This window comes from Pinus tabuliformis, chromosome 8, assembly GCF_031772625.1.
Source record: "Pinus tabuliformis cultivar Carrire ecotype Pingquan chromosome 8, CPIR1, whole genome shotgun sequence".
NCBI classification, from domain to species: domain Eukaryota; kingdom Viridiplantae; phylum Streptophyta; class Pinopsida; order Pinales; family Pinaceae; genus Pinus; species Pinus tabuliformis.
Window position 1 is genome coordinate 1615724059 of NC_142294.1, and position 27372 is coordinate 1615751430.

Below are 27372 nucleotides of genomic sequence, written 5' to 3' on the forward strand. Positions count from 1 at the left end.
AACTATATTTGATTCAGGAATCACCAATTGATTAGCACATTTAGGACTAACATAATTACTTCTTTCAGTAGGACTGATAGAGATTATGATGTCTCTTCTTGCGAGTGATCCTTTGATGTTAAATAGTGTGCGAACACATGTACTACGGGTTTCAGGAAACCTTTCATTACTAGTCTCCATTTTTTCCTTGATGTTTTTACGTAAACAATATGTCAACTGGAGCTATTTTTATTATAAAATATCACTTATTTCTCCTATATATATTTTTCAAATATTCTCCTCTTCTTCTTCTTTTTTTGGTTCGCTCTTTTAATAAAAAATTTATATAATAATAATTTATATATATTATAAAATTATAATTATATAAAATTTATATATACTTTTTTGAGACCCACTTTTCCTTTTATATGTAACTATATAAGGCTTATATAGTATCCTTTTTATAATTATAATAATATTTTTTTCTCGGAAAACTTGGATGAGACGTGACTCTTGGTACGGTCACAATCTTTAGATTTGAACGATTAAAATTATTTAGATCACACTTTTTTTCTCCAATGTTATCAAAATATCTTTTACTTTGAAAATACCATGGGCTATTACCATGGGTTGTTTTTAAAACCTCTTGTAAAAAGTAATATTTACCTTTCACGTAAGAGCTTTTGTATTCTTGTTTCTTTAACTTTTAAAATACCATGGGCTATTACCATGGGTTGTTTTTAAAACCTCCGTTAAAATGTTCTCCACGTAAAAAGTAAAACGTATTCCTTTTGTTTTTTGTTTTTCTTTTTTTTCCTTTAACTTTTTAAAATACCATGGGTTGTTTTTAAAACCACGGGCTTCTCCACGTAAAAAGCTTTAAATATACTTGGTATGAGATTTTGTATCCGTTTTGTTTTTTGTTTTTTTACTTTTTATTTTCTTCTTCTTTTTTTAATTTATTTACTTATATTTTTTTTGGTTAATTTTTTTTTTAATGGCCAAAGGCCTAAAAAATGGAGAATCTCCCAATATATAGCGAAACGCTTCAATTATGACAGCAACAAGGTTGATGATAGGTTGATAGCCAAAGGCCTGGTGATCAGCCAAACGTGGCTCTGATACCAAATGAAGCGAACAAAGTTCCTTCTACAGATTAATTACTCCAAAAGACTTGGAATGTCAAGATATCCATTTAGGATATAAATATAATATTAAATAAAAATGAATAAGAATGAATGATAAGATTTACAAATGAGAACGAGAGGCTCACTTATATACCAAGCAAGTGTCTCTTCATGAAGAGTCATGTCCTATTAGACATGCCTCTTCAACCTAATTACTAATTTAACTAACTATTATTTATGATTATTATCTTTTACATTATATTTATATTGTTTATATATTTTATTTGTTACATCTATTTGCAGCACATTACCGTGTGACACCTTGTTGTACTGTCACGTGTTGAACCTTGATGACTGAGCTGCTGTCATCTTCATGTTGCTCATCATCAAGCTACCCATGCTCATATCATCATGTTGCTTATTATGCTACCCATGATCTCATACATCATGATGCCTTCCTTCGGAGACAGATGCTCCCGCTGTTTCGGCAGTTCCCGTTAGTTCCGGCTTTTCCGGCCGTTCAGACAGTTCCGACATTTCCGGCATTTCCAGCTTTTCCGGCTTTTTTGGCTTTTTTGGCTTTTTCGATATTTCCAGCTTTTCTGGCGTTTCCAGTAGTTCCGGCTATTCCGACAGTTCCCGCTTTTCCGACAGTTCCGACTTTTCAGACATTTCTGGTTTTTCTGGCAGTTCCGACTTTTCCGACTTTTCCTTAGGATCTCTCCTCCTACTAAAACCCAAAGACAAGTACAGAGAGGAAGAGATCCAAGTGTGTGTAGAAATGACTTGAAGTCCTCTTCTAATTATACTAAAACATAAAGGTTGAATAGACATGACTGTTGGGCTTCTGAGCCTACATAAGTTGCTGGCCGACTTAACAATTTGTCCATAACATAAATAAATTCATAACTTCATATACTTATCAAAATCGGATGATATTTAGATCAATCCTACACCTCTCAATGAGAGGGATCCAATAAAAATATCAGCTGCCATAAATAATATGACCCACATGGAGTTTGGCCCTAGTTGCCAATTTTAACAATGTTATGTCTGCTCAACCTGCAACCTCAGCACATTTCCATGGCACCATCAGGGACCTCATCCTCCTCTACAGCCAAAATGAGCCACAGATCTCCCTCTAGTGTGGAGTCCGCATCAGATCTCAAAGATGGTGCTCCTATAGGTCATTCCTTCAAACATGTTGTGCAGAAAGAGCCTTCTGCTCGCCTTCCCTCTTTTTGGTGGACGAAACCCCTGCCATTTCCATTCCCATGGGAAGTGACGCTGAAATACGAAGTAGAATATCTCAATTCCAACAGCTTGGTTTGTCGATTTAATGGGTTTTGGCCTCCGCTAGCATATCTACATGATTGGATCTCAAAATACTGAGCAGTGATTAAAAAGGATGTCTTCATCCAGCCCTGTGAGAAGGGATTCTATATTGTTGAGTTTGACATTGCTAGAAATAGAGATCTGGTTCTTAATACAGGTCCGTGGTTTTGGGGTAGCTCAATTCTATGTATGAAGCTTTGGTCTCCCTCTTTCAATGTTCTTGTCTAAGTCCCCTCTTGGAAAGTTCCATTTTGCCTCTCTAGAAACCCAAATGTGTAGCATAGCAACATATGTAGGAATTTGCATGGAAATGGATTTCAATAAAGGGTTCCCAATAAAAATTATTTTGATAGGTAAAAACTATTCCTAGACCCAGAAATTGTATCATGAGAGAGTCTCTTTGCGATGTAGAACTTGTTTTGAAACAAGTCACATTGCAGCTCAATGCCCTAACAGGTTTAGGAAGAAGAAAAAGCATCACAAGTAAATCGCCTGGTTCAATCACATCCAGTACCTCAAGAAAATCAACACGAACAGGTAACCCCAAAACTGAAGACAGAAAAACCAATCCCACATGATTCAGGGAAACAAGTACAAGGTACATCAAGTCCTCGACAAATGTGAGTTAGGCAGATCAGGCCGAAGACGCTGAACCTATAGTACAAGAAAAATCATTAGCTCAAGATAATCTAAGTTTGCTAAGTTACCAAAAAGGTCCCTCCAAAACCCCAAAAACGTCGTTCAAAATTTCGGAAACAGAAATGACACTGAGACAGCACTGAAACGTTTCAGTTTTTTTGGAAATGCAGGATCCCGTTCCTGAAACATTTTAGTTTTTTTGGAAACGTAGAATCCTATTTCTGAAGCATTTCAGTATTTTTGGAAACGCGGGATCTTATTTCTGAAATGTTCCAAGCATTTTCAAGGGTTTTGGATCCATTTCCAAAGTTTTCTGACTTGGTTACGATGTTGAATGCCACGTCTCATATGACTTTGTTTGATGAAGAGGCACCAATAATTGCATCTTCAAGTGGACATGGCAGCAATGCTCCCACTCATGGAGAGGATCCAAATCAACATCTTAATTACGTGGATGAAGACATATTTGATGATATGTAAAATTTATTTATGATGATGTTTTAAACTTTTGAACAATGAACATTGAATACCAAAATATATCATATGATAGTAGACTGCCAGTCATAGTTCATTGAATACCATAATATATCATATGATAGTAGACTGCCAGTCATAGTTCATTTAGCATTATTAATTTTGGTAATGATGTTGATGATTGAAATTGGAAACAGAAACTTGATGATATGTTGAATGTTATAATAATCATTAATGATGATGACAATCTTTAAACTTTATGCTGAATTGATGATGATGATATGTTTATGTTGAATTCATGATGATGACTATGTAATTTTAAATATAGAATCTAGATTCTAAAAGATGAATGGTAATATGTGTAGAAAATCCATGAATTTCTGATCTGCTAATATGAGCAATCTGAAATAAAATTTCTTCTCACATAAACACAAAATTTCTCTACTAGATGCAGCGGAATAGGAACAGAAATAAATCAGTCACACAATAGCAAAACACAATATTTTTTATAGGGAACCCAACTGAGAAATCCCTCTGCTTGCTTGATAATTTTATTGATAGAAAGTTAGAAACTGAGCAATTGATCTCTTACAAATACCATTGTTTTAGCCTGAAAAACACACTTGTCTTTCTTGCTTGATCTAAGATTGAAACCCTTGCAAGGTTGTTGATCTTTGCTGCCCTCTATCAATCTGTGCACAAGTTTCTCTTGCACACTCTGCCTCTCACAAGCTCCATGCACAAACTCGTGCTTCCTATTGCTTGGTCTCACCAACTCGTGCTCACCAAAACAATGAATAACTTGTGCCTTCGTTCCTCCTTTTAAAGGCAATATGAATGGTTAAGATTAGTGAATTTTCTAATTAAGGAATGATTGTGTGATTAATTGAGTTAGCATGAGTTAACTACTCATGCAACTCATCCTATTTCAAGTCAACCACTTGAAACTCAATCACTTGTGTTTTTTGTTAATCAGCTCACACTAGAAAATCAAAAACTCGACTTTCAATTTCAACAAATCAGTTAGCTGCATCCTAATGCGTCCTAATTTTTAGGGGTTGATTCCTAAATTATAAGAACTCGTCCTAATTTATAGGGAATCTCTTAAATTTTAGGAACTCGAGTCATGCACAAGAAGGAACACGTTCTGGCTCCTATGATTAAGGCACAAATCAAAGAACCATTTTCTCGCTAATATTTTGAACACTCCCTCTTAGCGAGGAAGGTGTTCGTGGAAGAACCTCGTCCACTTGGATCTGTCTTCAACTGTACCAAGTTCTTGTTGTCGTATTTGCTCCCTCTAAACTAGAAGGTTTCCCTGCTTTCTTTTGCGGAACCTGCTTTGAAGACCTGTTCTTTCCCACCATGTTCTGCGAATCCATAATTTGCCACTATCAATGATCACAGCTCCTTTTGTGTCATTAAACTTTGGCCAAACAGTTTTCCCTCTAGCTGCTCCTTTGTCAATCAAGGATGCAACACATAGGGACTTCTTTTAGTTGTTCACAACTCTGTTTGTGAACAGCTCTTTGGTTGCCCACTTTTGCCTTCCCTTGTTGCTCTGATGAAGACAAGTCAAAGGCACGGAGGCTGCCCACTTTCATTGTATAATGTCCTCCTTCAACAGTAGACTAGGGTTGAATATTAAGCCCTCTTGGTTGCTTCCTGATGCTGGAAGATTCAACTCTCTTTTGATCTCCCTTAACCAAATCCTCTGCCAACTTGGCTCGCACTCTCCCTATACTAGAAGTCTCTGACTGAGTGGCTACCTCCACTCGCCCTACGCTATGGTCTTCATCATCATCATCATATTGATCAGCCCAACTTCCAACTAGCTTAGACTAAAACTGAGATACTGGTTGAGGCTCCATCTTGAGAGCTCAACCACCACTTCTCTACTTGTGCCCTCCCTACCTTGCTGTTCAAGGTTGCACTTGTCTCTAACTACAAATTGTTGAGATTGTTCATCCTCACACCTATATGCTTCTTACATCTAGAAGCTAAGTGTTGGAGATACGCCGTACCTCTGCTGAAGATAATATCATATCCCTTGTCCTCGAGGGTAGCTACCAAAACAAGATTTTGCCTCAATCCTAGAACATAAAGAACATCTCTGAGATGAAGGGAATTCCCTGACTCCCTCTGAAAGTTGATAGTACCAACTCCTCTAACTGCATATTGACCATCATCTCAAAGCTCAATCTGAAACTATGTGTCTTTCTTCTTCAGTGGCTAAAACTCTTCGTGTTCTCTGTCATGTGGAAGAAAGCTCCTGAATCAATATAGTTGGAGAAATCCTTCTCGAACTAGGCAGAAAAGTCATCTACCTCTGCTGATGCAACAGCATGATCCTTCGCAGCCCCCTTCTTCTTACGAGGAAACTTAGAAGCATATTGTCCAAACTCATGGCAATGAAAGCACTTGATCTTGCTTAGATACTTCTTCTTGCCCTTCTGACTGGACTCGACCTCTCCTTGGTCCTTCTTGCCCTTGGCCTTGCTGCTCTTGCCTGCCAGGGCACAGTGCTCCCCATTCTTTGTCATAATTGATCTCCCTTCTATGGTTCCTCTTCGGATCTCTTCCTGTATGTAGTCAGTCCAAAACCTTTCCCAATTTGGAAAGTTCTCTCTCCCACTAACAACATCCTGGAACCCTTTCCATGACTTGTGAAGTCCAAGTAAGGCAAAACTCACAAGACCATGATCAGATACAACCACGCCCACCCCACCTAGTTCATCTCGTACATGAGTGAACCTTGTCAAATATGGGACGATGGGCTCATCCTTGCTCATACAGATGCTCCTCAACTTAAGAGCAAGCTTCCTGGTATCACTGGTACTCTGTGAAAATTCCCTTGAAATGCAACAACTGGAATTAATTCTCATAACTGATTAACAGTTTATTAATTTTCTGATTAATAACGAATTAATTGCACTGAAATTTCTTCACCAAAGAAAGTACTATGAAAGCAAAAATAGGAACTAAGAAATTCTAGCACACACACACAAATATTAACACCATTATTTTTGGACAAATGTCCCCGAAAAAACCCATTGTGGGAAAACCAATGCAGCAACTGAAGGTTTATTTTATTATGCAGCAATGAAAATCTGAGTGCAATCTTTGGAAGCCCAGCTGGCTATCCAATCAACGAGATCTAATGAAGATATTTGGAGAGAAGTTCTCTCCCTCCACAAGCAGACCCTGGATTCTGAAAACTAATCGTCCAACCTTTGCGGAAGCCCTCGCTAATTCTGATCGATCCACGCAGTTGTGCTAGGAAAACTCGCACGATCCTCGCGTCTATAATAGGAAAACTCGCGCAACCGTAACTGCAACCCGTCAGAAAATTTCACGCGACCCTTGCAGTTGATCTAGATTAACTGCGCTTTGGAATACTTAAATCACTCGCTTCTACCTCTTCCGAATCTACAAATCCTCCTCCGAATCACGACCTCTGCCCCTCTAACACTCTGCTACATGATCTCTGACTTGATCACTCCTACTGAATCACCTGCACCAGAGAATCAATCTATCTAGATCATTGAGTACCTACAACTGGTCTCACACTCTCAACTACTTCTCACTTTCAAGTGTTCTCCAAAGTGTATCATCCATCTACCTATCGACTTCTTATAATCTCTAGTTGAGACTTCAATGGCCATGATTAAAACTTAATCAATGGTTTAGATTATCTCTAAGTCGATCTGTGTGAGTTTCTAGATAGTTCACACCTTTCTCAATTAATTCTATTAATTAACCCCTTTTTCGTAAGTTAGGCTTAGAAAAATTTCAATTGTGGTTAATTAATTTAATTGAGCCATCTCTAGGTGGAATTTAGAAAAAACGATTCTGGGTTTTGGAGAACTCATGTGTTTTAGCCTCTCCACAAAGTTTTGAAACTAGAACACCTCCAATGCTACAAAAACTAACACTCCCTCTTAGCAAGGAAGGTGTTCAAGTGTTGAATTGCTCCAACACTCTGTCTCTGCATCATCCTCCGCCTGCCACTGCCCACCAACTACTGCGTAACTCTGATGTTGCATCTGTGTTGCTATTGAGACTACTATCTTGCTGCCAACTCTACATCTACACTTCAACTCCCTCTCAATTGTTGTTGTTGCTGTTGCAACTAAGAAGCATCCAAAATACTTAATCAACTGTGTTTCTATGTTGCAACTATTTCCTGAGTATCTGACTGCTACTAGCCTCTACCTTGTCCACAGGGGAATCTACATTGTTGTTGATTTTGCACTGCTATCAACACTGCCCTGCGCTCCTCAACATCTGACTACAACTAGTCTTAACTATCACTTTGAAACTGACTACAACCACTAACACTAATCCTCCTGCTACTGAATATTGTGGGCCCTTGTAGCAAGGTAATGATCCATGAGGAAGACACCATTTGATGCTCACCTCGATGGACCCTAGCCAAACCTCTGCAACTGTGAACCCTGATCTACTCATACTGCTACTTTGTTGTTATCTTCGCATTGTTGCTGCAACTACTGCAATAATGAGTCTGATCTCCCTAAATCTTGAAGCACTAGCTTCCACAGGGATGCTCCCTCTGAGTCTCGATCTCTCTATGGGAAATCTCTTTGCTCCCTTTTGGTAACTTGCATTATCCTCCTGCACTGGAAACTGGACTGCATAGCTCTGCGCTAGGAATCTCCCGGTTGGAACTACACCTGCATACTGCAACTGGGCAATTCGCACAGGCTACATCTAGCTCTACAACTATCTCATGTGTACTGACTGCAACTAGATTTGCAGTGGTCATCTGAATCACTGATTGCACCTGCTAACACTGAATCCTGCTACTATGATACTGTGGGCCCTTGTAGCAAAGGTGATGATCCTGTTGAAACAACTGGGACTGATCTAACTAATCTCCTAGCTAATTTTGCACTGGACCCTACCCATTATGGCACACTAGAGTCTCATACTTTGTCTCCTCCTGAATCTAGTGCCCCACTATCTGATTTTGAGCCTTGTCCCTGGCTGAGACCCTTCTCGCTTTGCAACTCACACTAGACAACTCGTACTGCCTTTGGCACTTGTCCCAACAACTAGAAGTCAATCTGTTGTCCAGATCTGCATTCTGGCAAACTTGCATGACCTCTTCTAGAAATCTCGAAAAGCTGCAAGAATTTGAATAACTCAAATCACTGGGAAATAACCAGGAATCTTCTCCCTTTCCTGCTTGGCTTCCTGCACTGCTACTCGCACTCCCTTCTGGAATGCACAATTCTGCTAACTGTTATCACCACCTGCAACTGGAAAATTTGGATTTCTAAAGCTAGAAACCCTCTGAGAGAAAACGTCCTCTGTGTGTGCACTTTATCTTCCACCCGACACTGATTCTACTCTAGAAACTACTGCAAAACCTCTGTGCTTAGACAAGAATCTGCTTTGCAAAAATCTGAGTTTCTTTTGCTCTGCCTACAATGCACTCACGGCTTTTTATGTACTCGTGTGATTGTTCAATCTTAACTCGCACAATCCACGCATTTGTACAGGAAATCTCACGAGACTCTCGCCGCTGATCTAAGCTAACCCATGCGGCCCTCCAAAAAATTCGTTCTGCAGCTCCCTTTAAACCGCAAATTTTTCCTTTCACCCTTAAGCTTCCTGTCCATCAAATATGCTTTGATAACATGTAAAAAATTCTCTTGAAATGCAGCAACTGGAATTAATTCTCCTAATTGATTAACAGTTTATTAATTTTCTAATTAAATACCAAATTAATCACACTGCAATTTCTTCACCAAACAAAGTATTGTGGAAACAAAAATAGGAACTGAGAAATTGCTAGCACACACAAAAATATTGACAACTTCTTTTTGGACAAATGTCCCCGGAAAAACCAATGTGGGAAAACCGGTGCAGCCGCTGAGGATTTATTTTATTATGCAGCAGTGAAAATCTAAGTGCAATCTTTGGAAGCCCAGTTGGCTATCCAATCAACAAGATCTGACAGAAAATATTTGGAGAGAAGGTTCTCTCCCTCCACAAGCAAACATCAGCCTCTGAAAACTGGCCATCCAACCTCTGCGCGGGCCCTTGCAGCTTTTGATCGATCCTTGGCGCTGTGTTGGGAAAACGCACACGATCCTCACAACTGTAATGGTAAAACCTGCGCGACTATAACTGCGACCCATCAGGAAATTATGCCCGGCCCTTGCGGCTAATCTAGATTAGCTACGTTGTGGAATACTTCAATCACTCGATTCTACATATTCTGGATCTAGAAATCCTCCTCCGAATCACGACCTCTGCCCCTCTAACACTTTGCTACATGATCTCTGACTTGATCACTCCTACTGAATCACCTGCACCGGAGAATCAATCTATCTAGATCATTGAGTACCTACAACTGGTCTCACACTCTCAACTTCTTCTCACTTTCAAGTGTTCTCCAAAGTGTATCATCCATCTACCTATCGACTTCTTATAATCTCTAGTTGAAACTTCAACAGCCATGATTAAAACTTAATCAATGATTGAGATTATCTCTAAGTCAATCTGTGTGAGTTCTCAGATAATTCATGCCTTTCTCAATTAATTCTATTAATTAAACCCTTTTTCCTAAGTTAGACCTAGGAAAATTTCAATTATGGTCAATTAATTTAATTGAACCATCTCCAGATGGAATTTGCAAAAACGATTTTGGGTTTTGGAGAACTCATGTCTTTTAGCCAATGTTGCGAAAATCATGATAATCGGAAAACTGCGATTTCCAAAATTTAACGATAAAATCACGCAATAAATATACGTATTTTTTTCGGCGATTTTTTGAAATAATTGCGATTTTTTCATAAAAATCGCGATTCGAAGTGAAATAATCGTGGACCATGCGGGCAGCGCGTTTAAAAAGACTAAAACATGATTTTTGGAAAATCATTTGCACAAACAACGGCAGCGATGAGGTTTTGGAGCGACCTAGCAAATTTCTTTGTTGTTTGGGAGGTCAATCAGCTGATTGGAGGAGAAAAACGGATTGAGAGCTAAGGAGGAGAAGAATTTTCTCCATCAAACTGGTATGGGCACCAAACCTTTGTGTTTTGTAATTTTGTTTGGTTTTTTTTTTATGTTTTTGGTTGGGTTTGAAATCTGGATAACCCATTGTTTATCAAAAGAATTAAATGGGTTATCAAATATTTTTGAATTGATTTGATGGGGTTTTTTATTTTTCATTTTGTTTGTTAAAAACTTAAATTGTCAAAAATTCCATATGTTTTGTCATGTTACTCATGTATGTAATTTTTTTTAGTTTTTGTAAATTGTAAATTTGTAACTTGTAAATTGTAATCCTTATTTTGCCATAGGTTCACCATTCAACTTCAAAGTTCAAAGTTCAAAGTTCAAAGTCAAACTTCAAACTTCATCTTACAAATTTAAAACTCAAAAATCCAGAGTTCAACCGAGTTACAAACATGCCAAGGAAATTGGACCCTCTGTGGGAATTTGGTGAACCTGATGGAGGGTTTGATAAAATGAACTTGTCTTGCAAGTTGTGTGGGCAGCATATGTCAAGGGGGTTTTACAGATTGAAGTATCACCTTGCACAAATCCCTGGATTTGATGTAGGGCCTTGCTCAAATACAAATCCTGAAATCATCCGAAAAGCCATGAGATCATTGGAAAATTTAGAGCACAATAGAGACGCCAAAGCAGAAATGAAGAAGCAACTAAAAAAGGTTGTGTTAGGCTCAGGTGAACAAGGAAGTGGCACTGGTTCTACTTCAGCATCAATATCTACAACCAACCCGGTAGCTGCCTCATCATTTTTTGTTCCTAGAACCACGCCTGGTTCACAGCCATCTATCACTTCAATGCTTAAAAACACTGAGAAAGAACAAGCTGACAAGTTGTTGGCCAAATTTATCCTTTGGAGTGATATTCCTTTCAGCGTTGCAAGGAATAATCCATTTTTCCAGCCTGTTGTTGATGTTATTGCAATTGTTGACCTAGGGTACAAAATCCCTTCTTATGATGACTTTAGAGGTCGGATTCTTCAAAATGAAAAGGTTGACTGCACCAAAAGATTGGAGGAGTTTAGGGCATCATGGGCACAAACAGGATGCACTGTGATGTCAGATGGTTGGACCGACCAAAGATGCATCTTCACATATCAAAGATGCAAAAACTTTATGTGATCTGCTGGATGTATTTATTTTGGAGGTGGGTGCAGAACATGTTGTCCAAGTCATAACGGACAACGCTGCAAATTATGTTGTCGCTGACATGATGCTTATGGAGAGGCATCCTACTTTATTTTGGACAGCTTGTGCTACACATTGTATTGATTTGATGTTGGAGGACATAAGGAAAATTTCAATTGTCAAAGATATTGTTGAGTCATCAAAAAGCATTACAAAATTTATATATAATCATACATCTGTGCTTAGCTTGATGAGAAAATTCACCAACAACAAAGAGTTGGTGCGCCCTGCCATTACACGGTTTGCCACTAGTTTTATATCTCTTCAATCCCTCTTGAATTCTATGTGGGATGTGAAGAGAATGTTTCTTTCAGAGGAGTGGCGTGCTTTGACAATGAGCCGCAAACCAGAGGGAGAGGCCATATGCAGAGTAGTTTCATACCAGGAAGACTTCTGGGCGGGAGTGCAGGAGGTGTGCACTGTTACTAAACCTTTGGTAAAGGTTCTTCGATTAGTTGATGGTGAGAAGCCTGCAATGGGCTATTTGTATGAGGCCATGAACAGGGTGAAAGAATCCATTCGAGCCTACTATGATGATAGGGGAGATGACGGGTTTCAGAGACAACTCCTCTTATGGGAAGTGATTGATGAACAATGGAACAACACACTCCATCATCCCATTCATGCAGCAGGGGTCTACCTGAACCCCGCATTTTCTTACCCATGTGGGTTTGTATTTGATGCTGAGATCATGGATGGATTCTTAACCTGTGTTCAGAGGATGGTGCGATCTCCAGCAGAACGTACAGAAATCTCCAAAGAAATTGAGACATACAAGATGGCAGGTGGCACATTTGGCTTTGACATGGCTGTGACTGATAGGACGACTAAAATGCCAGGTATTTTTTAGTTTGTTTCAAATTTCATTGTCTCTTCAAGTTCATAACTTCATACTTTGCTTCAACTTTCAAATTTCATTTTTTTTCTTATGTTTATTTAAAATTTTATTTGTAATTTTGTTGTAGATGCATGGTGGAGAATGTATGGTGCCAGGGTACCCCTTCTGCAAAAGCTTGCCATTCGAATCCTCAGCCAAACATGTAGCTCCTCAAGATGCGAGCGCAACTGGAGTGTATTTGAAAAAATACACAACAAGAAGCGCAACAAGTTAAAACTTAACACTTAAAATATTGCAAATTTCCAAATAATTTTTTAAATTCATTAAACAATATTTTTTTTTATAATTATTATTTCATGATCTTTGTACAGGTTGGAGTCCCAGCGACTTAATGACATGGTCTACGTCTACTACAATCTTCGATTGTGGGTGAGGCAACTTGAGAGGACACCTGATGTGGAGGCCATCTCATTGGATGGGATTGACACCAATGATGCATGGAGGGTTGAGGCCGAGAGGCCTCTCATGGAGTCTGTTGATGATTGGTTAGAGCAGGAGGTAGTGGAGGGGGAGGAGGAAAGAAGAGGAGGCGGAGCAACAGGAGGAGGAGGTGACACCACCTACTCGGGCTACCCCTGCCACTAATAGAGGACATGGTCTACCTCCTATAGCTCCTAGTTCTTCAGCTTCTAGAGCACAGCAGAGTCCACTGCCAACTCCACCGGCATCTACATCTAGAGGGAAAGGGAAAGCTATTGCATTTTCTCGCAAGAGGGGCAAAGGAAATCATTAGTATTAGACTTTACTTATTTGGTTCATTTCATTGTATATGACATTATGACTCATGATATACATTATTATATTTTTTGTTGATATTTTGAGGCTGAGTTGGGAGTCATGAGTCGGGACTTACTATTCAGGACATGATTCACTGTTATGTGTGATGTAGCACTAGAAATGATATTAAACATCTTATATATTAGTTCTTTTATCATATTTATGTGTCAATGTATTTATTTTATGTTATAGATGCTTTAGATATTAAAAAAATTGAAAAAAAATGAATATTTTTGTATGTTACGATTTTTTTCCCAATTTTTACGATTTTTTCCCCTCGCCGATTAAATCCCGATAATGATTACTACAACATTGCTTTTAAGTTTTAGCCTCTCCACAATGTTTCGAGATTAGAACACCTCTGATGCTACAAAAACTAACATATTTTGATAAAACTTCAGGATTGTATTGTACATCTCATACACTCTCTTCTTCTCATGGATGTGAGGCACTATATGATCTTTGGCCTTTCTAAAATGATCCTCTTTTCCTTGATATCATTATTATTATGTTGGGCCAATTGTTGGGGGTCTTGAGTTGGTGCTATCGCATGCTTCATATACTCCCCCACCCCATTATCTCCCAGCACTATCATGATCCTCCCTTTCCAAGCTATGAAGTTCGATGCACCCTCTAGACAGTGATCTGCTCTCAACCCTTGGTAAGCCATACCGCCTCCCCTAGGAGCTCTCTAAAACCTACCCACTAACAGCCTTGTAAACCTTCACAAGAACTGTACTTAGGGCCTCTAAAAGTCTCTCCTAGCAGACCAAAATTCCTTCTCTGATCTGCACTTAAGCCTCCTTTTGAAACCTACTAGCAGCCCTCCTCACTGCTCTTAAGATGCCAAACAAATCTTTGTCCAACCTGGACTATCACCCTGCAAAATACATCAACTTAGAATGGCATATACACCTCTTGAAGACTCCTCCTTCCAGTTGTCTGAAACCCTCGGCTTGTGCACTATTCTTCTGGGATCTTGGCCCTGGTTAGGACCGCCTGTAGTAGCTGCTACAGCCCTTCAACTCTACCTCAGATTCACTCCAGAACTGTGCTATCCTCTCTTCTAATCAAGCCATCTCCTGTGTTGCCTTCTGTGGTAATTCGGCCACTGTTCCAGCTGTTTGAACTTTGTAAGGCCTAACGGCCCTCCAAAAACTCAGCCTCAGGAGCTTGACCTCCTTCCAATCCTTGCACATAATTGCTGCCTATTTCTTAAGAGATGTAGTACTCCAAAACAACCTTCAAACATCTGCCAGCTCTGCCCTAAACTCAGTCTATCTCAAGGCACCTAAAAGACCCAGAACTCACGTCCTTCTTCTCTTGAACAGATGCCTATAGTGGTTGCGGCTACCTCAGACAATAGCCCCTTCTCTATGAAGAATTTGCTCTTTTGATGTGCTATCTATACTCTGATCCAAGCTCTGATAGCATGTAGAAAATCCACGAAATTCTGATATGCTAATATGAGCAATCTGAAATAAAATTTCTTCTCACAAAAACACAGAATTTCTCTACTAGATACAGCGGAATAAGCACATAAATAAATCAGTCACACAGTAGCAAAACACAATATTTTTTATAGGGAACCCAACTAGCAAAACCCTCTGCTTGCTTGAAAATTTTATTGATAGAAACTGAGCAATTGATCCTTTACAAATACCACTGTTTCAATCTGAAAAACACACTTGTCTTTCATGCTTGATCTAAGCTTGAAACCTTTGCAAGACTGTTGATGTTTGCTACCCTCTATCAATTTGTGCACAAGTTTCTCTTCCACACTCTGCCTCTCACAAGCTCCATGCACAAACTCGTGCTTCCTATTGCTTGGTCTCACCAAATCGTGCTCACCAAAACAATGAATAACTTGTGCCTTCGTTCCTCCTTTTAAAGGCAATTCGAATGGTTAAAATTAGTGAGTTTTCTAATTAAGGAATGATTTTGTGATTGATTGAGTTAGCATGAGTTAACTGCTCATGCAACTCGTCCTATTTCAAGTCAACCACTTGAAACTCAATCACTTGTGTTTTTCCTCAATCAACTCACACTAGAAAATCAAGAACTCGACTTTCAATTTCAACACATCAGTTAACTGCATCCTGACTCATCCTAATTTTTAGGGGTTGATTCCTAAACTATAAGACCTCATCCTAATCTATAGGGAATCTCTTAATTTTTAGGAACTCGAGTCATGCACAAGAAGAAAGACGTTATGGCTCCTATGATTAAGGCACAAATCAAGGAACCCTTTCCTCGCTAATATTTTCAACCATATGAAATTTTTATTTTGTCATGTATATATGTGTGTGTGTGTGTGTGTGTCTTGTTTCCTTCTCGTATCATATCTGATTTTTTTGAAAATTCGCCATTATCCATTTCAAACCCCATTTCCGTATCCATTCCCATATCTGTTTCAGTGCAATTTAGTGCTATACAGACAGCCATAAACATTTAGTTTGTATAACACATTCTCACCATAGCTGGCTAAGTTGATACGATGAATGTTTTGGTAAGTTCCATTGTTGAGTCTAGTGGCAGTAGGTGCTATTCATTCTCATACTCTTAGATGCTGCCAAGAGGTAATGTTTTACCAGTTGAATTTATCATATGTGGCAAACACACTCGATAGTTCACATGAAGACCAAACCTACCACTTTCCTGAAACGGTTTCTTTGATTTCAAGCACAGGGTAGCATGTGTTCCAAATTAGAGTGTTTTACTCATTCAAAATTTGTTTTCAAGGTGGCATTTTCCATTCTCTGGTGGATTTCAACCCCCAAAATATTTTGCAATGTACTTTCATGGAGTCAATTCCAGTAAATAGCACTGTTACTCTTGGGGGAACGTTAGACATTTCTGATTTTGATTCATTTTTGGTGTAGAATGTATCTTACAATTAGAAGCATAAACATCTACTCCACTAATTTTGAATTTGAGAAGCACACGCCTTATTTGTTTGTAAATGCAAAATATAGGTTAGTCTTTGTGAAGATTTTATAGTAATGTAGGTTCTAGAATATTTCTTGTTATGAGCTAGTGCTTTTTGACATTATACTAAGGCATTGGCAGGAAAGCTATGAAGAAGAAAGGATTATAAGTTGCACTTGAAAAAAGCAGTTTATGCTCACAGGATTTTAGACCTAAGGCTCTGGAGTCTGTAGAGAGTGTTAGGTATTGTGTTTTACCTGACAGTTTGTGGTTATGTTTGAATACGTAAGTCTGTAATGAATTTGTAACTTTAGATTATTCATTTTTTCAGAGATCTAAAGATCTTCCATGGAAAAGAAAGTAAAAAATGTATTACTTTGAAAATCTCAAGCAAAAGAATTGTCAGCATATGCCTTTGAGAATTCCTGAAAAAATTATATTTTTGTAATTGTCTTTTTTTCAACAAGAACTGTTAGATAGATTATAGTATGCAAAAAATGTTGAGACTGGTGTCAATCATCAGAAGTACAAAAGGATCAGATCAATAGAGATAATGATATTTCCAGGGTCTAAAGCTGAGGCTTGACAGTCCCTGTTCAAAAGTTACTGACCTCTTTACATTGCAAAATTTTGTGCATGAGTATATTCGCACAAACTGGTTACATAACAAGAGATAAAAACAATACATAATTAAACTAGATTGTGGGCCCAATTTCTTGTCGCCGTTGGTTGAGATGGGCCATGGCATCAAAATTTGTTTTCAAAGTGGAATTTTCCATTCTCTGGTGGATTTCAACCCCCAAAATATTTTGCAATGTACTTTCAAAGTTTCTTGGAGTCAATTCCAGTAAATAGCATTGTTACACTTGGGGGAACGTTAGACATTTCTGATTTTGATTCATTTTTGGTGTAGACTGTATTTTACAATTAGAAGCATAAACATCTTCTACTCCACTAATTTTGAATTTGAGAAGCACACACTTTATTTGTTTGTAAATGCAAAATATAGGTTAGTCTTTGTGAAGATTTTATAGTAATGTAGATTCTAGAATATTTCTTGTTATGAGCTAGTGCTTTTTGACGTTATAATAAAGGCTTGGCAGGACAGCTACGAAAAAGAGAAGATTACAAGTTACACTTGAAAAAGGTTGTTTATGCTCACTTGCGGTTTATTGTGTTTTACCTGACAGTTTGTAGTATGTTTGAATAAGTTCGTAATGAATTTGTGTTTATGGTTTAGATTATTCATTTTTTCAGAGATCTAAAGATCTTCCATGGAAAAGAAAGTAAAAAAAATATTACTTTGAAAATCTCAAGCAAAAGAATTGTCAGCATATGCCTTCGAGAATTCCTGAAAAATCTATATTTTTGTAATTGTCTTCTTTTTTTTCAACAAGAACTGGTAGATAGATTATATTATGCAAAAAATGTTGAGACTAGTGTCAATCATCAGAAGTACAAAAGGATCTCATCAATAGAGATAATGATATTTCCAGGGTCTAAAGCTGAGGCTTGACAGCCCCTGTTGAAAAGTTACTGACCTCTTTACATTCCAAAATTCCGTGCACCGGTATATTCGCGCAGACTTGTTACATAACCAGAGATAAAAACAATACATAAATTAAACTAGATTGCGGGCACGACTTCTTGTCACCAATGGTTGAGATGCTGTTGAGGATTTCTTCTTCTTTCTTACTTTTGTGCAAACTTCTTTTGGAGTAGTTGGAGTCCTTGCCGGTTCTTGCAGACGAGGTAGCACAACATCACCACGAGGAAAGTCGTACAGGCTCAGTTATGGTGTTCAAAATATGGATCCTCTTCCCATTGATGTTATGTGACAATCAAGTGTGACTTCAAGATGTTAATGTAGGGATCCAAACAAAAAAGAACCTTAAGGCACAGATTGCCCTCCATAAATCACACTTTTACCCAACAAGGATTAGGTCTAATCGCAGAGAACCATCAACCTAAGTTACTATTTTTCACGTAATTTCCCCCAGAAGCCCACCAAGCTGTGGTCCAGTATTAAGTGGGTGCACTAACCACCACGGTGACTCAGATTCGTATACCAGCGAGCATTCCGCACTCGACAAGGGGTTGTGTTAAAGCATAAAATGTACTGGTCTATGCAGTTGGTGTGCCTGTTCTAGACGATCCAGGGTTTATAGTTGTGTTTTAACTTTTATTGGCAAAAAATAAATAATAGATAAATATCCCCCAAAAAGATCCATAAAATCTTAGAATATGCCCCTGGATATTCACCCAAACAGGCATAAAATGTTAGCCATTACTAGTGTCATCCTAAATATCCAAAACTGCCAATGAGGACTTGGTTTACCGGTGAGATTGATGGAATATTGAACCATCTACCAAGATTCCGTTCATTCACCTCTGGGATGGCCCATCCCAATGGCATGTCAATAAAGAATGAGATCTGGACTAATCTGATGAATTAAGTACCCCTCAGACCTCACACTTAAGCCACAGGAAGTCCATGTTATGCAGCGCAGTCCCCGAACCTCCAGGGTGTTTCTGGAAAACCCTTCCATAAACAAATCCAAAAGGCAAAATAATAATAATAAAAATTAAGAACACAACCTTTTGAATTATAAATTTATCATCTCCCAAACATCTAAACTATTAAGACAACAGTGTTTTCTCAAAGTTAAACCTGCAAATCAGTTTAGATTAAAATTACTTCTCTCAATCATATCCAACAAGAAGAAAAAAGTTAGTCACAAATACAATGTGAATAGAAAATTAAACCCATAAAACGTGTAAAGGAGTATTGCAGGAAATTTTCGGATGAAATGTTTAAACGGCATTTTAGGACTGATATGAAAACTCATTTTCGTCTGAGTAGAAGGAAACCCAATGTCAAAGGAACATGTAGAATTTTAGATAAATTACTTAAGTGGCAATTTAGAACTGATCTGAAAAATCATTTTCATCTCGATAGAAGGAAACCCAGTGAGAAATATAGCTCGATTTTAGGGAAGCAAATCAATTAAAAGCTGTCTGTGAAGATAACTAACTTACGAGGGGAAAATCCAGGGGAGAACGCTTTGTCATTTTCTCTTCGTCTGGCGCCATACGAACTACCAACCTTCTCCTCAAAGTAATACCTCTTCTCTGCTGTAATCTCCTGAGCGCTACCGCCGGAGCTGTGGGACTGTAAGTATATGAAGGTTTTTGAAGACATGTAGACGGAAAGGGGGAGCAGGAAAGTGATGAAGCCATGGCTATGGCTGGGAAAGGGAATAATTTTGCTCTAATCTTCGACTCTTATAGCCATATCAAATTCCAGCATATTCATATTTGTTTTTCATAGTTGGACCTTTTGGCCAATGTTACCATTAAATTCAAAGAGTAGGTGAGCGAGGTCTGTGCCTCCTTAAGAGGAGAATGGTTTTTGTTTTGTTTTTTTGGGAATAGGAAAAATGAAGTTACTTGACATAGATTTATTCAATTTCTGGGGTTGGAGTCTGTCTTAAAACAGTTTATGTTTAGTTAGGAACTCGTTTTTTTTTACATAAGGAAATAGGTTAACAAAGGAATTATGATAAGTTTTTTCACCTGTTGAAAAAATATTTATTAAATTTTAAAGTGTATAAACTTGTTGTTGTACTATAGAAATATTGTTGTAGGTGTTTTTAATTATTTATATGTTTTAAAATTTTTGGTTTGTAAAATATGTTTTTTTGTTAAACTTTGATCTTTGTTGTTTAAAATGAGATTTTGATTGCATATATAGATTTAGTACCTTCAAAAATCCCAAATCCCTAGGGCACTCAAATTGTGAAGAGTTCACAAATCAAACTTGTGATTCCAACAAATCTTTGTTAGATATGGGCGAATTAGATCGGAAAATATGTTAGATACCCTCCAAAATGTTTAACGGATAGACTACATCTATTGTTGTATTTTAGGGTGTATCGCTTAAAATAATTTATTATGTTTATGAGGAAGTTAATTTTGACTTTTACAATATATTTTTAGATTTAAAACTATTATATCGTTTCTTTACATTCGATAAAAATGAATTTTTAGCTAATTAAAAATAGTTTCAAAGCATATCTAAAAGGGTGATTTCATCCCCCATCAATGTCCCCCAAGATACCCAATATCTTTATTTAGTCATCGTTGAGTCTACCAATGAAAGGGTCACGTGGAATCAAGAATCAACATCACTTAACTCCAAAGATAAAGTGAGGATTATGATACCATTACACTTTAACCTCATGTCTAAGATTATAGGAAAATCACGTTACTTGAAACAAGATTTATTAAACTTCAAAGTGCGTAAACATATCATTATATCCCCCACGAGTGTAGCCCATTATATCATTATATTATGAGTTCCCTGGTTCAATTCCCCCCAACTAACTCATCTTCAAGTTAGGGGCAATGTCGTGAACCTAGGGGATATAGTGGTAGTAGACGGAATCAACCTAGTGTCATACAAGTATGAGACCACCCCAGTTGTCAATTCCACTAGTTATAGAGAGAGAGAATACATATCATTTATTTCAAGAAAATCGTGCCACTTGAAATGATTCATTGTCAATTCGTAAGGAGGTAAACTTTTAGTCTTACCAAATATCTATTGGTATTGGACCATTACATTGTTTCCTTACTTCAACAAAGACAAACTCTTGGTTAATTAAAAGTAGCTTAAAGTCATATCTAGGACCAAAAGGGCAATTTCATCCTTTATCAATGGCCCCAAGATACTCAATATCTCTATTTAATCATCATTAAGACTACCAAAGGAAGGGTCGTGTGGTATCAAATGTAACATACCCTCCTAATCCTAGCCCACAATATCGGCTAAAAGGAGGTGGTTACTATGTTGGCCCAAAATCCAAGGTAGCATTATGGAAATGGGGTCTAAATTTTTTGTTTTCTTCTACCCTTGCAAAACTAAAAAAAAAACCAATGACACCGCTAGAATCGTCTCGTCGAGACAATTCTAGCGATATAAAATTTGTCTCAATCTGACTTTTGGATCAATAGATATGACCTGTTAAATAATGCCATGGCATCCGGCATGCCACGTGGCGCCCACGTGGTTGACACAAGCCACCTGTCAATGGCCAAATCGCTCATACACCACGTCACAAACTGACCTTTCTCGATGATTCATAAGGCTCAACAGAGGTTTTGACTTAACAAGCACAGGTGTGGCCCACCCTTGCCGCCTCACCCTGGGACTTCAATATTGGCATTACTTTTATGCTCTTTGTCCCAACCTGCTGGGATGATGAGGACCGGGATAACATGGAGTTCCAGAGGACGTGGCGGCCTTAACGAAAACACTGGGTGATGTAAGTAAACATGTGTCGATAGATCGTTCCATGACAAAAATGGGAACTTTCATGTTCCCCAGAGTCTATCTCCCGGAAGGAACAAAGGTGTGCTCCAAGAAACAACCCAGGCTGACAAGGCATCAGGATTACGTGGAGGCAGAATACGAATGCCCAATAAGGACCACCGAGAGTGACCATATGACTATTGATTTGTCCTAGCACTTAATGGAGTAGCGAGACTAAGATGACGTGTCATGGAGGACCATGGTCACGAGCCTTGGTCGCATGTGGCACAATGTAAAGCATAGCAATGCTGAAGTTGAAAACACCAAATCTACATGTTACAATCAAAAGACGTCATCAAAGGAAACTCTGCGAAGGGATATCGTGGTAATGTAACACTTAAACCCGCGCTCTTATATGAGCACCTTCCCTGTTCCAAAATCATGATTAAAACATGTATGAAGGGGATTAAATCCCACATTTGGGTGAATGGAGCACTTGCGATATATGTGTGTGTGTGTGTGTGTAATCCCACATATGCATGAACGTTATCCTTCTCGAGCTTGGATAATGAACAAGGCTTAATAGCCAATTCTGTAAGCAGTACAATAAACAGAACATGGATTTTCCCATTTATAATCACTAAGACCCATCAGACAAATTTCAAGTTCGTCGCAACTTAGAGGCCTACAAGCCTCTTAGGCTAATATAAATAAACATAAATCAAGCCCATCTTATCTCAAAGATCTCCTAGTCTCTTGGGCCATTAATAAACATATAACAAACTCATGAAAGTGAACAAAAATCATACAATGCACAAATTCCTACTGGGAAACACATTCCACAGGTAGACAGGAGATCCCAATCCCCATTCGATTCACGGGCAGGAATCACACATTTGAGCACTACATTCAACATCTCTACAGGCCTATAACCCACACAACATTTATATAGATGACATATATAAGAACCAACACTCCTCAACATTAGCATGCCATTATGTTGATGCAAATAATAGAGACAACATAATACTAGTCACAAGCACAACATAAGATTATACTTATCTTATAAAAGTTTTGGCAACTGAGAGTGGGACTCTAACTCTCCACCCAACCATAGACAACTTGTAGCCAAGTATTTCTTACACCTGTCACCCCTGAGTCAGATTCCAAAGCTTGAGGTAGAGTGCTTTCAGAGGAGGTTTAAACCAATAATATCAGCTGAAATAGGGTGCCTCGAGGCTACCTCGCCTCTACCCATCAGCTATCAAAACCAAGAGAACACGACGAACCATTTCATGGGCATACAACCTCCTTCTACTCGGAAGATTAAATCAGTATCATCAGTTGCAACAAAGTGTCTCAAGACCACACTACCTTCACCCACCATCTATTCAAAGATTTCACATCAGACAGGGAATGCTTTCTTTTATATAGAGGGACTTATATTATAGCATCCAAATATCTCTAGGGATTTAGTCACAAAGAGTCTTAATTCAAATATGGAGAGAGAGATACATAGTTAATGAGATGAAGGATTTATCAGCCATGTTACCTTTGAAGGAATAAGAGTGCACATCCCAACAGTTCAGTGGGATCTTCCACCTGTGTTTTCAACCCAATTCCGATGGAACTACCATTAGGTGTTATCAACCCACTAGACCTATGTGCCTCCACCTTTCAAAGGTTATCAACTATCAAGGTATTTGTTGGATTTGTCAGCTTTCTAAGGCACAACCATTACTCTGTGATTATCGGTTAGCAAGCCCCATGGGTTTCTCAACTGGCTATCATTAAAGTTCTTCTTCTCCCTGAATTCTATCAATTCTCGAATATTCTCTGCCCTCTCAATGATGTGCTTGATCCTCAGGAGCCTCTCGGCCTCCTATTTTCCTTCAGTGTCTCCTCTACGGCTCTATGTTCTTATACAAAAATTCTAGACTATGCAGTCTCTATAGATGCCTCGTGCCTGAGAGAGAGAGAGAGAGAGAGAGAGTGCATGTATCCATTTATTCTTCTGAAATTCATATCCAATACCAACAGGTCAATTTCATCCCCTATGAGTGGCCCCAAGATACTCCATATCTCTATTTAGTCATCATAAAGGCTACCATAGGAAGTGTCATGTGGTATCAAGAATCAACATCACTTAACTCTATATATAAGTCGGGATTATGATACTCGATTACAATTTAACCTCATCTCCAATATTATTACAAATATTAATCACATTATTGCTAATTTTAAAAATAGTTATATTCTTTGTTGTTTGAGTTGTGGTTTTGTGTTAAATGTATGCACGTGTTTAGTGTTAAATGTGTGCAAGTGTATAGTTCAAGGAGTTAGATCAGTTAGTTTCCACCAATATTGTTGGGTATTTGGTTGGTCCCATGTCTGTAGATTTTTTATTTGAACCCCCCTAAATGATGCACACTAACCTACGAAAACAAATTTACTAAGATGTCATTCACAAATATGAAAAAAACATGATTTTGATTTCATCTATCATAGGTAAATGAGAGGAGAAGTTGTTGTCCTCTCCAATTGGATTCAAATCTTAATTGTGACATGTGTTTTTTCATGAGTCAATTGTTAATTGAGCTCTATGTAAGTTGACTGACAATTTAACCTCAAGGGTTAGCTCAACCAGCCATAAACCAAATAGGAGATCTCTGGGGAGATTGTAGCTTTGACTCTCTTAAACCCCTCAAAGTTAATCTTTGTCATTAGGGGTGATGATTTACCCCATTTTCCATCCATGAATTATGGGGAGTATCCATAAAGTTTTTTTTAAATGTTTTTTTCTCCATTAAGGGTTTACACACTAAGGCTTAGATATATGTTTTTAAGTATAGAGGAAGGAAGAAGAGAATTTCAATGGCGATGGCACTACCTTTTCATTTTGAAATGTCCTTCTAAAGCAAAGTTGTTTATGTGGTGTTTATCAATGAATAAAGTATTAACTTTGGATAACTTACATAAGAGGAATTAAAAGGGGAATTGGGAGGGCCCTAACATATTTGCTCTTTGTAAAATTAGTGAGGAGACAAATGGTTATTTGATCAAGGGTTGTGACTATTCAAAACAAGTGTTAGTGTGAAATTTCTTGGAAGGTGTACCAAAAACACTTCACTTAAGTCACTAGTGACAAGTGACCCTAACAACAATTTGTGGTTGCTTACGATTCAAATCTGCAATAAAAAGTGAAAAACATGCAACAAAAACATATATGATCCAGAATAGCAAACATCAATAAAGATATCTAATGCAATAACCCAAATGGAAAGACTTTAATTGAATAAATTCTTTATTAATAACACCTGGTGAAGGAGATCTACAAAAAGGGTCTGTAAATCCCCCTCCGTGGGATGGGTCCTTTGATGTCCTTGATGCTTCAGTAATCGATCTTCTCTCTCAATGTGTGAAAAACCCAAAACAATGTGAAGAACTCAAATGGGAGCTCAAAAGAAAAGAGATGATAATGGTGACGATGATAATGATCATGGTGAAGAATGAATGGAAAACCCTCCTATTTATAACAAAGTATTGAGTTAATCTCGAAAATGGAGAATAATAAAATAATATTGACCAAATCAAGATCTAACCATTATAAATGCTTTATTATATTTTTTGGAGAGAAAAAAGATATTCAAAATGGTCAAATATCTTTATTTAGAAATAATTAACAAATAAAATGATTTATTAATTATTTAATGAGGATTAAGAATGGTGTGAAGTTGAAATAATGATTAAATAGTGATTTCTTTAATTATTCCGAGGGGATTTAGTCAAATGTGACAATGAATAATTATTTAAACAATGATTTTGTAGAAATTCTCACTTGTAGATCACCTCATAATGCAATAGACTAAAGCAAAATACTTGATCTACTTCTACAACCAATTTAGCGGAAGCTTAATCGAACATGAGCAACATCAATAAGAACACATATAACTGATATGGAGAAATCAATCACACATAACACAGAAGAATTTACCCAGGGAAAGCCTCAGCCTAAAACCCCAACTCTGTATTATCATACAAGTGGAAATATAGCCAATATTACAAAAAGAATCAGCTCAAAAGCTATCCTGCTCTCTCTGCAATACCTCTGCTGCTCATAGACAGTCAAAGGCCTCTATCTAACCTCTGGTCTGCCCTCCAAGCCTCCTATTTCTTTGCACAATTTTGATTGGGGTCCAATGCAGCCACTTGTGTGAATTGGCCTCTTCACACACTCACCAACCTCTGATCCAACTACGCAGTCTTGAAGGAGATAAATCCTCATCCATGGATGAGCTTCCTTTATAGGAAAAATTTCATCCAACTGATAGTACATTGTCCCTTCTTTGATCTCAACTGGGTCTCTGTCTGAACTGACATGCATGAGTTATTCATGAGAGAATCTTCAGTTATCTAAAGTGCAGTAGTTATATGGAAGCATGCATTAACTAACTGAACTTACTTAATTTAAACAAACTGTTTAAATCAATTATAACTGGACTTGACTCAGTTAACTGAGCCAACTAATTACATCTCAAATTAGAACTCATCCTTATCTCTTTAATTGATGGATAAATTCCTCAATTAATAGAGAAACCGTTGCATGTCCTCACATAGACTTCATGTTTGATTTTTCACAACTAATTAACTCATGGAGAATTAATTAATTTATTTTCAAACAGCTGTTAAGTTCAAATTCGAATTTTACTTCATATTTTTAGTCCAGGGACTGACTAAAATAGAAGTCCATCCTGAACTGCTAAAAATAGCAATTCTATTTTTTGCACTTCCATTTTTCATTCCTTGTTGCCCAATCCAGCACTGGTACTCAAACTACTATTTATAGCAGTGTTATTTTTAGCACTTCTATTTTTAGCATTTCTTGTTGCTATTTTCAACAAATAATTATTTCTAGAGAAAATATTAAATAAATAATGATTTATCTAATTATTCTCATGGGTGTTTTTTTTTTTTTTTTAATTAGAAAATAATTTAATAAAAGTGGTTTACTAAATTATTTTTCACAGTGAAAGTGATTTTACTATGGTAAAATTAATCCTACATGGTGTATTTCGATCCACCTAGTTAGAAATAGCTAGGTGATCATTTTTTGGTGATAACAGATTGTCCCCCAATGTATGAGTGTTAGGAGCAAATTGTATGGCCGAAATACATTGTAGGTTACACTTCCATGAGACACCAAAGGGGAGTCAAAAAGAGAGAGAGATAATTGAAGCAACGCAAGGACTGACAAAAATGGAGGGGGCGAGACCTACTAAAGTGATAGAAGTCTCCTTTTATGTGGGATTACATGATCTCAAATAAGGTGGAATAGGCATACCCATACCCGATGAGATAACTACGCACAAATAATAATGATGAGCCCAACAATGTGGGGTTGAGCTACAAAGTACATGATACATGATACACTGGCATCAATGGGTTAGAAAATAATACAATGGACCCCATATACATAATGCGCATGGAGAAACATAGGTTAGGACTGAATACAATAACATTTGAGTACATGAGACATAATGCCCCTTAAGTTACCATGGTGAGTGGGGATCACAACCAAAGAAGCCTTGATGAACAAGAAAGGGCTCTGAATATCTGAATGGATCATTTGAAGGAGACATGCATGTTGTGGGCACTGCAAGCGGCTAAAAC

General features: G+C 37.7%; 1 protein-coding gene across 1 annotated transcript in view; it reads right to left on the reverse strand.

Annotated features, from left to right (window-relative positions):
• Positions 1–19671, reverse strand: part of LOC149242252 (uncharacterized) — a 43612-nt gene extending 23941 nt beyond the window's left edge. The window contains exon 1 of the mRNA XM_089374194.1: positions 19428–19671. Coding sequence (XP_089230320.1) covers positions 19428–19628 — 201 coding nt within the window. The 5' untranslated portion in view covers positions 19629–19671. The remainder of the gene's footprint in view (positions 1–19427) is intronic.
• Between the last annotated feature and the right edge of the window lie 7701 nt (positions 19672–27372).